The sequence below is a fragment of the Mytilus californianus genome, unplaced genomic scaffold, assembly GCF_021869535.1.
Source record: "Mytilus californianus isolate M0D057914Y unplaced genomic scaffold, xbMytCali1.0.p SCAF_8, whole genome shotgun sequence".
NCBI classification, from domain to species: domain Eukaryota; kingdom Metazoa; phylum Mollusca; class Bivalvia; order Mytilida; family Mytilidae; genus Mytilus; species Mytilus californianus.
In genome coordinates, this window is record NW_026262734.1 from 44843839 (window position 1) to 44857570 (window position 13732).

Here is a 13732-nt window from a genome sequence, read left to right on the forward strand (position 1 = left end):
CTGTCTTTTCTAATTCGGTAGAACCATGAGTCACAAGTCCACTCGAATATATCAGATGATGAAAACCATGAAAATATAAACTTTAGAATGACGGAAAATCTTCAATAAATCTTTAAATGAAATTTAGGAAGATTGCAAGTTATTATTAGGTCTTTCAACTTTTCCATACAAAGTCATTTTGCTTTTTCTCTGATTTCTTTTATTTTTCTTCAGCCTTATGTTTTTCTTGTTCTGTATTTATGGTATTGATGTTTCAAAAGATGTAGCGTAAATATTTTGTAGATGATATTTTACAGTTCATATGCTTTTGAAACTAACCCTGTTTAACAGAACACTTTTGTTTGTAAAAGTTATCTCCCAACACTGTTTTTCTTGTTATGGCCCAGTTAAAGAAAGCGACAATTTTATATTTCCAAATTGCTCATTATAGAATCTTACGTTTAATTTTGACCGAAGCGTTACGAAGACTCCATATGAGAGTTGTTTCCCCTTATGTATTTGAAATAAGTGATGTGTATTAGTTACCTGTAAACCATAAGAAATAGGTTGTTTTGATGGATGTCCAAGTCATATTTTAAATTTTGATTTTGCCTTGTTGATACTAACAGAAACTGCATAAAATATTTTTACTAAATTGTTAAATGAGACATGTCATATACATAACTTTTGGTTGAACGGGTACGTCGACATAAAATGGGAGTGTTCTCACCTCTCATAATTTAAAACTAGCTGTTTGGCGATACAATTCGTTAATCGTATATAGTAGAGACATATGGTCTTTTAATTTGGGGTTCCTACTTGATGACTTTGAAATTTAGGTAAAGGTCATAAAATTTGACGTTCTAGATTTTGACTTTGGCTTTAACTTTATATTTATAAATGATAAACAACACATGGGACTTCTTGCATTAGGTTTCAAGCCATATTATCGTTAAACTAGATTTCGTCTTCAAGCCATGTTTCCACTACTAAATTGTCTATTCGACTTACTAGTACACTTGGTTCAATCAAAAACCTAACAATAAATTGTTAAAATAAGGCCTTTGAAAATAGTGGAATTATAATTACTTTTGGAGTGTCAAAAATTCAATGGAAGTACTTGATAAATTGCATGCTTATATTGGTGATTTTGAATCTGTTCAAAGTTTTGATTTTCCTACCCTATATACCACTTTGCCTCATACTCTTATTAAGAAAAATTCACACACCTAATTAAATGGGCATTTAAAAAGTCAGAATGCGGATACATATGTTCGAACTCTTTTAGGTCATTTTTTAGCAGCTACAAACAAAAGAACTATGTCAATTGGACATGCTTTGGTACTATAACTGCCATTTAATTTTACTAGATAACATTTTTGTTCGCTTTGGAGATTCCGTATATCGTCAAGAAATTCCAATGGGGACTAACTGTGCACCACTAATTGCGGACTTGTTTCTGTATTGTTTTAGTTACAATTGATGACTAAAATCAGCAAAGACCCATCGAAACAGCATCTGATACAAAAATTGAACAATACTTTTAGATATTTGGATGATATATTGGCTCTCAAAAATGACGACTTCAGTATGTATACTAAAGAAATTAATCCTGTTGAAGTAACTTTAAATAAAGCTAATACTAATAATGAACACTGCCCTTTCCTCGATCTTGATATCTATATCAATAACAGGAAACTCAATACCAATATTATGATAAAAGAGATGATTTTTCATTTCCTATCGTTGATTATCCATTTTTAGATCGTGACGTTCCCTTGTCACCATCTTATGGTGTTTATATATCTCAACTTGTAAGATTCGCTCGTGTTACTAACAACGTATTAGATTGTAGCGAGAGAAATTTGTGTATTACGGAAAAATTATTACACCAGGGTTTTCCATATCACAAACTAGTCAAAATATTTACTAACTTTTATCATCGGTACAAGGACATCACTCGTAAATATAATTCAACATGCAGACATCTTATGTATGTCACATCCAATTTTATATGGTAATATTCTTTACAAAGCACAAAAATGTCGGCATTCATCTCAAAAGCTGACAAAACCTTTAAACCGACTTATTAATAAGGGATATAGTTACGATACTTTTGTCAGGTCATTAAAGATTGCATATTTTGGCTTTAATATTGATTTACTTATAGGATCTTTGCATAAACACATTTATTCTTAAACCAGTTGTTGGCATGATACGGGTTATGTTCTTTTCATATATATTATGATGGTATAATACTAAACCCCTAACGGGAGGGATTGTACTTGATATTCATATGATGAAGACATAATCTTTCTATCAGTTTAATTAAGGTCTGGGGCTGGCATGTCAGTAACTGCTAGTAGTCCTATGTTAATGTATGTATCATTGTCATTTTGTTTAGTTTCTTTTGTTACCTATTCTGAAATCTGACTCGGACTTCTTTTGAACTGAGTTTTACTGTGCGTATTGCTGTGTGTTTGTTTTTTCTACATTGGCTAGAGGTATAGAGGGAGGGTTGAGATCTCAAAAAACATGTTTAACCCCGCCGCTTTTTTGCGCCTGTTTTAAGTCAGGAGCCTCTGGCCTTTGTTAGTCTACTATGATTTTTAATTTAGTTTTTTGTGTATCTTTCGGAGTTTACTATGATGTCCATTATCACTGAACTAGTATACATTTTTGTTTAGGGGCCAGCTGAAGGACGCCTCCGGGTGCGGGAGTTTCTCGCTGCATTGAAGACTTATTGGTGGCCTTCAGCTGTTGTCTGCTCTTCGGTCGGGTTGTTATCTCTGTGACACATTCCCTTTTTCCATTCTCAATTTTCTTCTCCACCATTTTCTTCAGAAAATGTCTGTACCAAATCGGAAATATATTAGAACAATTGTAGTTGTTGTAGAATTGTCTGTTGAATAATATAGTTGAGTGTTTTTATTTCTTATGCTCTTTTTTCTTTGTTTGTTTGATTGGGAGTTAGGAATAATAGTTTGTAAAAGTCTGCTGAAAGTCTGTTATTTGGCGCCTAGTGCAAAACTATAAGTGAGCCTTGTAAATTAAAGCGTTATGAAATGTCATTTTTTTTAAAGTTGAATATGTTTGATATACTTGAATGGCTAAGTCTTACTAAGTCTTACTGTAGAATACGTGTTCGCGAACTTTCTCGTGAAAAAATACTTGATGTTATCAAAATCTGCATCAACTGCTATTGGATCATTGTCTTTTCTCACACCATTTCGCCGATGTTTTCCCGTATGCAATGACCTTAATAACGAAAGCTCTCGTTAGTACATCGGTCATTGCACAGCTTAGGTGCGACTGGAAAACCACATAAAAAATGTAAACAAACATTCAGTGCACGGTAAAAAAAGTAACTGATTTAAAAAAAAAATTAATACAATAAATCATTTAACAACTGTTATTGAAAAGTTTAATCAATTAATGGGAACATATTGAAAATATGTTTTCTTTTTTATCAAGGTTCTATCTGTTCACTTATTCGTTTCGAACACAATGTGCTCTGTGTTAATTGTTTATCAATGTCATGTTTCCGAAAACCTTTGGCAACATACTCGATCGCTACTAAGCTTGCGATCAACACTCGCCGAATGAAATACTAGTTATCGATATTTTTGGTCACAAACCGGAAGTAAATATAAGAAGATGTGGTATGAGTGCCAATGAGACGACTCTCCATCCAAGTCACAATTTGTAAAAGTAAACCAATAAAGGACGGCCTTCAACACGGAGCCTTCGCTCACACCGAGCAGCAAGCTATAAAGGGCCCCAAAAATGACTAGTGTAGAACCATCAAAACAGGAAAACAATTTGTCTAATCGATATAAAAAAAGAGAAACTCTTATGAACCACATCAACAAACGACAACTACTGAACATCATGTTCCTGACTGAGAACAGGTGCAAACAAATGCAGCGGGTTTTAACGTATTGTTAGGTACCAACCTTCATCCTTACCTCAAACAATAGTGTAACATCACAACATAGAAAGACACACTATAAAATATCAATTGAAATCATTAAACATACTCAAAAGACGTATTAACACAAACAAGTGATCACAAACCCAACGAATACATTTGATCTATGATACAATGTAAATACAAAATCAATAGCATATGGGGTGATATGTTTAAATATATGAGAAAGACAACCGTACCTTTGAACATCATGTCGCAAAATAGAATAATGTACACAGGTAAATGAAATAAATGGTGTTGTAAGGTATACAGTAATAAAATACGTAAATATTTTACAAAATAGATAATTTTGTTTCTCATAGTTCGAGAACAGAAGTAAAGTAGCTATTTATTGTACTTGTTTAATGTAAAAGTATAAAGGAACCATACAATTTCGGAATCAGTGTCAAGTAAACGATCATGTTAAACCAGAAACAAACAAATTATCATCCTTACTTCAAAAAAAGGTATATATATATTTGAAATCAGTGCACAGTTAGCTACCATCTGACACTGGAAATGACATTTAAAACTCGATTTAAATTTTTTTCACTTCAATATACATGGTTATTTGGTTGAAAGACCTTCAACTGTTCTAGGAACAATTGGTTTTTAATCATCTTTAAATTTCATCAGTTCAAAAGAATTTCATTCTATTTGGGTATTTTCACGGTTGACAAAATAAGAACAAATAATGATTACTTCAATTATCAAAATTCATTTCAGAAGATACTGATTGTTTTGATGATGGAACCGGTACTGACTACATGTATGTATGGACTATTGATAAATGTCCTACGCAATTGGGATTAGGAGTTTCACCATATTTGAAAGCCATTTATGGGTTGATTGCAGTGATTTTACTTTTGAATCTGCTCATAGCAATCTACAGGTAAAATTTTAAACAGTTGCTATTTATTGTTATGATCTCTTGGTAAAATATTTGTTCATAAGAACAATTTCAGCCGATTACATCATATTTGTTTTGAGCGGGTAAAGGTTTTATTATGTAACTCACTTAAGGTAGCTATGGTGTCTTCCTCCATCTTGGATTTTGAAATACCAGAAAACAATCGGTATAGATCTTTAATGAAATGTGCAAATTTCAAATTAGTAGGTATTTCATGTGTAAGAATTGTCATAGTAGTATAGAAAATGACATGTTTTATCGTAATGTATGGCTGTATTTCACAAAAAACAGAATACTTTTGTTTAATTTATTTTTTTCCAACTTTGTCACATAAGGAGAGAAAACTCAAATGTAAGGGGAGATAATTCAAATAAAGTTACTTTTACAATGGAATGTGTTGGGAATTTACCTATTTTATTATGTAGCAAGAAAACGAGTCCCGTGACCCTATTTTTCGTTTTCTTATCTGAAAGCATATTATTAGAGCTATCTTCTCATATTCTATCTCAAAATTCTATGGTGCAGTTTTCGTTTTATCGCACAAAATTGGGGTTTTCATGCATAATCTATACAAAATCTGACAATTTTGCACAACCTGTAGCGTAAAAATAAGTGTGGTGACCCATACTTTTTATCATATTTTTGAAAAAAGCATGATATAAACTACATTTTGACAAATTATTATGAAATTCAATGGATTTTAATTTAGACCACCAATCTACCTTAAACAATGTAACACATACTTTTTTTTTCCACAAAGCTGACATTCATATTAAATCAAATGAACAACTTGTAATAAAACATTTGTATATTTATGATGCTGATAATGAACGAATTATTTCAGTGAAACATATAAAAAAGTGAATGATGAATGTATGTATCATTGGTCGCAGATTCAAACTGATTGCCTTGAAGAGTATAGCATAGAGACAATTTTCCCGATACATTTGCATCTTCTTATGTTACCTTTTGGTCTTGTCCACGCCTTCATTTGGTTAATTGAATATTGCTGCTTCAAAATAAAAGATCGAAGATTGAACAAAATCCAACATGGAGATCACAATGACAGTTCAAATCCTCATGACAGTGAAAAGGGCAAGTTGAAGGAAAATCCAATGTTTGTACGAGGTAATAACGTAAATGAGTGCAGATAAAAGTAAGATCATATATCTTCATACTGCATTAATTTTTTTCAAAGAAAGAAAAAGTGTCTTAGTGATACATTTGTTACCTGACTTTATGGCTAACATGGTCAGAGAACGTAGTACATCAATTCTATGAAAAAATATGGCGTTTGCAATCACAAGAAAAGTTAAACCTTGAAATTGATATAAATGAATTAAATAAGCATATAATAAGAATGACACTATATGGTACGTTTTCAGACCTTTATCCCATTGTTTATTACGTGTTTTTTTTTTTTTTTTGTTATTATAACGGATTCATGCCTTTTTTTATTTCTATTGTTATTTAGTAACTACTTAAGTTTGCATTCAGATAGCATTATAGTAAAATTTTTGAAATTATTCAAAATTACTAAAACTAAGAACAGATATGCATTCTTTGATTCATTAATGTTTACTTTCTTTTTTTCTGTTAAGTAATTTTGTAAAGATCTAATACATTGTGATAAATACCAGGAGTATGACAAGTCATTTTTGTTACACTTGGACAAATGGTTTTAATTTCTACAACAACAACAACAGTTTTCCCTATGTTTTGATATAGGAAAGACAAACATTTGATGGTGTATGCATGAAAACGTCAAGCATATTAAGTACGACCATGGTATTTTGCAACAATGCGGTCTTCAAAAATGAGAAAACGCAAACCGTAGAGTCCGCCTTTGAAAGGTCCTGACATGCAAAATATGAAACAATTCAATTGGAAAAAAAAAACTAACGACCTAATTTATAAAAAAGATATTTACGAAAAACAAATATGACAGACATGAACCAATGACAAGAATTGAACTACATGCTCCTAACTTTTAACAGGCACATAAAGAATGTGGAGGCTAAACATATTTGTTAGTGCTCAACCCTCGACATAATCTGGTGTTACAGCAGACCATAAGAACATACTATAAAAATCAGTTAAAAAGGGTTTACATTACGAGATCGACACAGAGCAGAATAATTTTGAATAAAAACAAATTGACGTAGCAGTGTATTTATACAACCTTTTTAAAAAAAAGTACACATCTGAGATACTCACAGTTACTGACAGCTAGTTCAATATAAAAGCCGCCAATATAAAAAAGAGAATGTGGTATGGTTGCCAATGCAAAAACTCTCCACAAGAGACCAAAATGACACAGAAATTAACAACTATAGGTCACCGTACGGCCTTCAACAATGAGCAAAGCCCATACCGCATAGTCAGCTATAAAAGGCCCCGAAATAACAATGTAAAACAATGCAAACGAGACAACTAACGGCCTAATTTATATACAAAACAATAAACGAAAAACAAATAAGGAACACATAAACAAACGACAACCACTGAATTATAGGCTCCTGACTTGGGACAGGCACATACTTACAGAATGTGGCGGGATTAAATGCCTGTTTTTAACCGATGAGATTTTAAAAGTTTGACCTTCTGATAAACTAGTTTACTGGAACCACAAAGTCACACGCTTGTCTTCATTCAGTCACATTTCCAATGGTTCTCTCATGTCATAGTTATTAGCATTTGGGTTTTATTATGTTGATTATTTGGTATCTGTGACGGATTAATACAATTGATAATTTATATAACTCACAACTATTATAGACTCGGGATACTTTAGAGGTTGTCATATGATATATACATTCGTTAATCTGTTTAGTCTGTATGTTACCGTTTTATTACTGTTGGCTAATTATCTCATTAACCTAACACACCGTCTTAATATTCCATGAATATGTGTTAATTTTTTAGACCATGGTCTTACATACAGTCAAACCTTAAACTCAAATTAAAACTATGTCATACAACAATTAAAATATAGAAGTTCCTTTTCTTTTAACCTAGTATTTTTGTACAACGCATACTATGATCTGAAACTTAAATCAACAGAAGAAGCAGAAAGAATTGCAGCAGCTAGATCGAAAGGGTAAACATTAGATATATGCATTTTTTCTGTAAAATTTAGCACTGTTTATTGAAAATTCTACGTTATCTGGTTAATGAAGCATCTTAAATGAAAATCAGTTTAACATTTATTAATTACCCACAGCAGTAATTAGTTGCAAAGTTCGACATAAAGTTAACATTTATTCTTGAATATCAAACCTTCTTTGAATATTTTATAATGGCTACTAAAATATTAATATCATTTTTTTTTCTTCAAATAGTGTTCACCTATTTAAATATTTCTAAAAACCAAACGTTTTAATGAATATAATGAAAACTTGTTAAAACTGCTTGTATTCAATATTAAAACGGGATCAGCGCGGATAAGAGAAATGATGCGTATAAACTCTCTTCCATAAAGAATCAAATCGAAATAATACAACGGCCACCAAAAACATTTCATACTTATTAAGCAAACTTTAAGAGGGCGGAAAATTGACATGGAAAAAGTAAAAAAAAATATGCATAGCTTTTTACCTCAGAATTCGAATTTATATTGTGAAATTATGGGTTTCTTATGGAAGTCTCCGTTTTCTATTCAACTTGTAAAGGAAACTCACATTTTTGGCACTGTATATTTACCTCTAAAAGATAATTGTATGATACCATAATAAACACTTTGTTACCATCAGAAGAAGTATCTTCAGACAATATTACCATGACGTCAATAAAGTGACGCCGAAGCAACGTTTGTAAATTGTCCCTTAAATTTGGTTTAAACAACATAAAGGACAAGCTTCGCTAAAAAACTATGTTGATATTGGATAGATATACATTAGATACAGTAAATATTTAAATATCATTTTGGACGACTGTTAAACACTACAGCTTGTCTCAACACGTTCGAGTCAAATATTTAGAAGTGTGAGTTGTTTTGTCATTCCACAGACTTTAAAGTCATTTTATAGCTCATGATTTCAATGGAAAAAAAATTGCAATGTTTTATAAAGTGTTCAATCTTAAAAGCACAAATTTCGAATCATATTTGATATTACAATCAATTTGGCGGAAATATACCTTCATTCTTATAATGTTACATGTATCATGAATTTTATGTAATATACAATGTATGCAGATGAATTTCAAGCTGTCCCAGTGGAAATCAATTCATATTGTACAGTACTACCTGTGACTCTATCTTATTAATGGTGGCCATAAAAACTATGTCCACCATGATGGCCCTATATGTCCATCATTATACCCCCTGTTGCTTAATTAATACACAAGGTATCAATCAAAAACTAGTCAAGGATAGAGGGAAATCATGACTGCATTGAAGTGTTAAAATTATATAATTTACAGGTAAAGTGTCTCAGGTAAAACATATGTGTTTGTCAAATTCAATTACTGTGATTATGACAAGATAATTCACAAATAAAATGAAATAATAAAACTAGTTGAACATATAGCTTAATAACATTTTTTTTGAAAAAATTGTCTCATGACTGTTATACCTTTTAAAAAATTATATCGATTTAAGTTAATGTTTTCATGTATTTTATGAAAAGTGAAGAATAAATGAATATCATCTTCTATTATAATAATGCAAACTTTCACAATGCCTGCCTTTTTCTATTGAAAAGGTGTTTCTCGAATTAATTTTCTAAAATCAAAATTGTTTATACTTAGAGTGACTGATCTGCATTCAACATTGTTTAAGATTATCTTTAGGACTTATTCTAAATAAAATTTAGGCCATTCATAATTTCTCTATTGAATAAAAATATTCAACATATATTCATTACAGCAAAATTTGAAAATATTTTTATTGTCATATAAACATATCATAATTAGTTTGTGACCAAAAAAACCAAAAACAAACATTATAATGCAAAGAAATAATAAATCTAAACACGGAAAAAAATTATTAGGTTTCAGCCCTCAGTTCTAATGACTATTTTATAAAGGAGCCAATTTTTTAAACATGTTCCATGTTATAGAGGTTTAGCATTTCTTTTACTTTTTGTTCTTGGGTAACATGGGTAAGAGACATTATTATGAGAAGGTAAACAATTTTCAAATAGATTATCTCTTAGTTGTTTTGTTAATTTTACAATCAAGGAGGAAGTGCTCTTCATCGCCCAGCAAGTGGCACAGTTAACATATTCGATCCTTTCTAGGAATTTAATATTATCCACTATTTTCTATTTCTAAATTATGACCACTAATTCTTTACTTAGTGAAGCATTTGAGTTTACAGTTACGTTTTCATCAACAGTTTTTAATCTATTTTCAAAAATATCTTTATATTTTTCTGTAAACTCTTTTTTAATCAAGGGCTTTAAAGAGTCTAATTCATTCAAGTCCATGCAATTATTAACTTTATCTAAAACTTGTAAAAGGCCTGGGTTGAGTGAAATATTCTTGGCAAATGTATACCAAGAATATGTATCATGCCAGTCTAGCAGTTTTGACAATATAATACACAGAACAAAAAGTGATTAAATTAATAGACCATAAAAATGTCACAATCTATAGAAGTGTACTTTATCTTTTCTGGAGACAAATTTTGGCTGTTAACTGACAGAAATTATCCAAACTGAAGATATCATATTTGATAAGTTTACAATTGTTTCAAAAAGCAAGACAATTTTTTCTTTAAATAATTTCTTTTCATAAGATTCACTTTATTCTGAGAGATAAGAACATTTTTCATTATGATTAGAATTTTTAATGAGCATTTATCAAAATTTGATAACTAGGTGCAGTCTAGGTGGGCATTTGGAAAATTAAAGTCTCTTCAGTGATTCTTCATGCACAACTCCTGTTTTGAGATTTGAAAAAAATAATGATAAAATAGTTTTTTCCTTAACCATATAATGATATTTGTAGTTTTCCTGAATAATAATAGATTGTACAACTTTGTTATCAAAATTCTGTTCATTGTAAAAGTGTTGATATTGATCATTTTATTTTGTTTAGAAACAGGCTTATTAAATTACTTGCTTCATGGTTCCTTTAAACATATCATTTGCATGATTATAAGTTATAATTAATAATAATTCATTTCATAATTCAAACAAACAATTGAATACAATGTACATCATGTACAATAACTTTTTTATTACTTAAAAAAATAATTATTTATAGGATTCTCTGTTTTGTTTTCAAATGCTAGTCAATAAATGAATAACTGATCTTTGTTTTTTTTTCATTTCTACTCAAGATTATTACCCTGAAGAAAATAAAGAATAAGAAACAAAAAAATAAATAACAAAAAAAAAACATACAAAAATGATTAAAAAAGATTAAAATAAAATAAAATAAAAAACTACAAATAAAAACATTAAAATGAAATAAGAATAAATTAAAACAAACAAAAAAAAACAGAAAAATCAACAAATAATATAAATTAACAAAGACTTAAACAACATTTTATTCTACATTTTTAAATAAAGGTGAAATGTCAATTTTAAAAGAAACCAGTTACCTGTACAGGTAGATTTTAATGAAACATACAAGCTGAAATATTCAACCCTGATTGATTTCAACAGGTAACATAATTAGATAAAACATCAACCTATGTTTTATGACCCCAATAAATGGCCAACATCTCAAGATTAAATACCCCAATAAATTGTCACCATTTGATGTTGACCATACAAGAGGGTGGACATAATTAAGAGGATGTCCCAGGTTGTACTGTACATCAATATTATCAATTCAATATACTTGAAATATTTAGTTTACTAGACTTAAATGGGATGGCACTTTTGAAGATTTTTGTTTCATACTAGTTGGATATCATTACAATTATCATTATCATAGTTATCAAAGGTACCAGGCATATAATTTGAAATTCCAGACGCGCGTTTCGTTTACATAAGACTCATCAGTGACGTTCAGGTCAACATAGTTAGAAAGCCAAACAAGTATAAAGTCGAAAAGCATTGAGGACCCAAAATTCCAAAAAGTTGTGCAAAATACGACTACGGTAATCTGTGCCTGAGCGTTTAGTATATCGAATAATTCATACTTTTTCAAAAAGTGAATTTATACAAATAACCAAATAATTAGTATTCACGTCAACACCGAAGCGCTGACTACTGGGCTGATGATACCCTTGGGACGAGACGTCCACCAGTATTCAATAATTAACAGATTTATTTTTTAATTTAATAGGAAAATTGAGATCACAGAAGAAGATAAAATAACGGTGAGTATTTAACATTAAATGAAACATAGCTGATATACATAATGTAACATAGCATTCCTATACAAAAACATGTTCCCATTATACATGGTTAGGCAAAAATAAAAAGTAAATAGATAATTACATTTAATTAACCAAAAGCGACATCGATGGTGAAGTAGACAATGTGTGCACTGAATCCCTTCAAACGAAAAACTGGTGATTGTGATTCGAACAAAAAACTGAATCCATCAGTAAAACAAATGATGACTATATATATATGACTATTTATAGGACACCAACGTTACTTCATGGAAAATTGGTATTAACACAAACACCTTATATCGAATCACTTTCGAAGGAAAACGTTTGGCAGATATAACCCTAAACTGATTGCTCTTTACAAACAAATTTGAAAGTCATATACAAATAATGTGTTTAAAATTGAAATGATACGAAAAAAAAAAGTCCAAATGGTGTTAGGTCATAAAAGAAGTTGCTACCTAATTTGAAAGTCATTTGTATTTGCATATCATATGGCTCCTTCAATATGACATCCACTTTAACGTACGGTTGTTATCTTTTTTTGTGTCTGTTATTCTGTTTAAAAAAAAAGAAAATGAGGAATAATTTATTAAAATATTTCTGACTTATAAATCACTATAAAAAATATTTATTTATGATATGTTATTTTTATCAGCAATAGAACATATCCTATGACGTTTTCAATAGCACATATCGGTTCAACCCTCAACCAATATTATTCATCAAGCAGAGCGATTGGGAATATACTGGTGTTTTGTGTTGATATTAAATTCATAACACAATGTTGACTGCTGTACCCTAATTTTTGACAATTTGATCTATAATGTCTGTTTGTTTAGCACACACATTTTTGTCAATATAATGAAATTATATGGGACTGCCATACAAATGAGAGGTTAGGATGGCAATAAACCCAAGTTTAATCCACACTTTTGTTCTATTCAAGGAAAATGGCTGTTGTTTTCCATTCGTTTATTGCTTTTGGGGTTTTGATTTTGCCATTGTATAAAGAACTTTCCAAATGGAATTTTCATTGAAGTTCGGTATTTTTGTTATTCAACATTTTTTGTTATATCATATACACTTCAATATATACCTTTAGTAGTCGATGTTCTCATTTGTGAATTGATAAAGCTTTAAAAGCGTGCCTTATATCGATGATGTGACGTATTTCAGATCAGGGGTGTGATAGATACTGTGCAGCCGTCACTGATATCAATATAATTCTGCATGATTGCCATTGACAGTGTTACCTATATACAATTTACCTGTATTTACTACTAAGTATAAAACAAATTCAGGTATTGCCACTTGATATTAAACAAGTAACAACCATTCAATTGATTGTTTGAAACGAAACAAATTATCTAAAATGATGTAGATCAAATTCAGTAGCTATGTTTAGATGAAAATCAATACGCAATTATCAATTGACGGGATCAAATTCAAAAAGAAATCAAGCTGATGAGATACATGAATCAGACTATAAGATGAATCCAAAAACTACAATGAGGTTTGATCATCACTTTAACAAACTTTCTCCACTAAAAAAAAGTATAACAAACTCGAAGAATCT

General features: G+C 30.4%; 1 protein-coding gene across 12 annotated transcripts in view; it reads left to right on the forward strand.

Moving 5' to 3' along the window:
- LOC127712112 (uncharacterized) overlaps positions 1 to 13732 on the forward strand; it is a 468529-nt gene that overhangs the window by 281360 nt on the left and 173437 nt on the right. For 4 of the 12 annotated variants that reach the window (XR_007986945.1, XR_007986947.1, XM_052218363.1 and 1 more), the window contains exon 32: positions 12102 to 12135. The exons of 5 other annotated variants lie outside the window; for them this stretch is intronic. Coding sequence is in view for 4 of the 7 variants with exons in the window: in XM_052218363.1 (XP_052074323.1) it covers positions 12102 to 12135 (34 nt within the window). In the remaining 3 variants the exon portion in view is untranslated. Of the gene's footprint in view, positions 1 to 5703; positions 5988 to 7877; positions 7960 to 12101; positions 12136 to 13732 lie in introns of all 12 variants that reach the window. 3 more of the 12 variants (XR_007986949.1, XM_052218367.1, XM_052218370.1) reach the window with 2 other exon arrangements.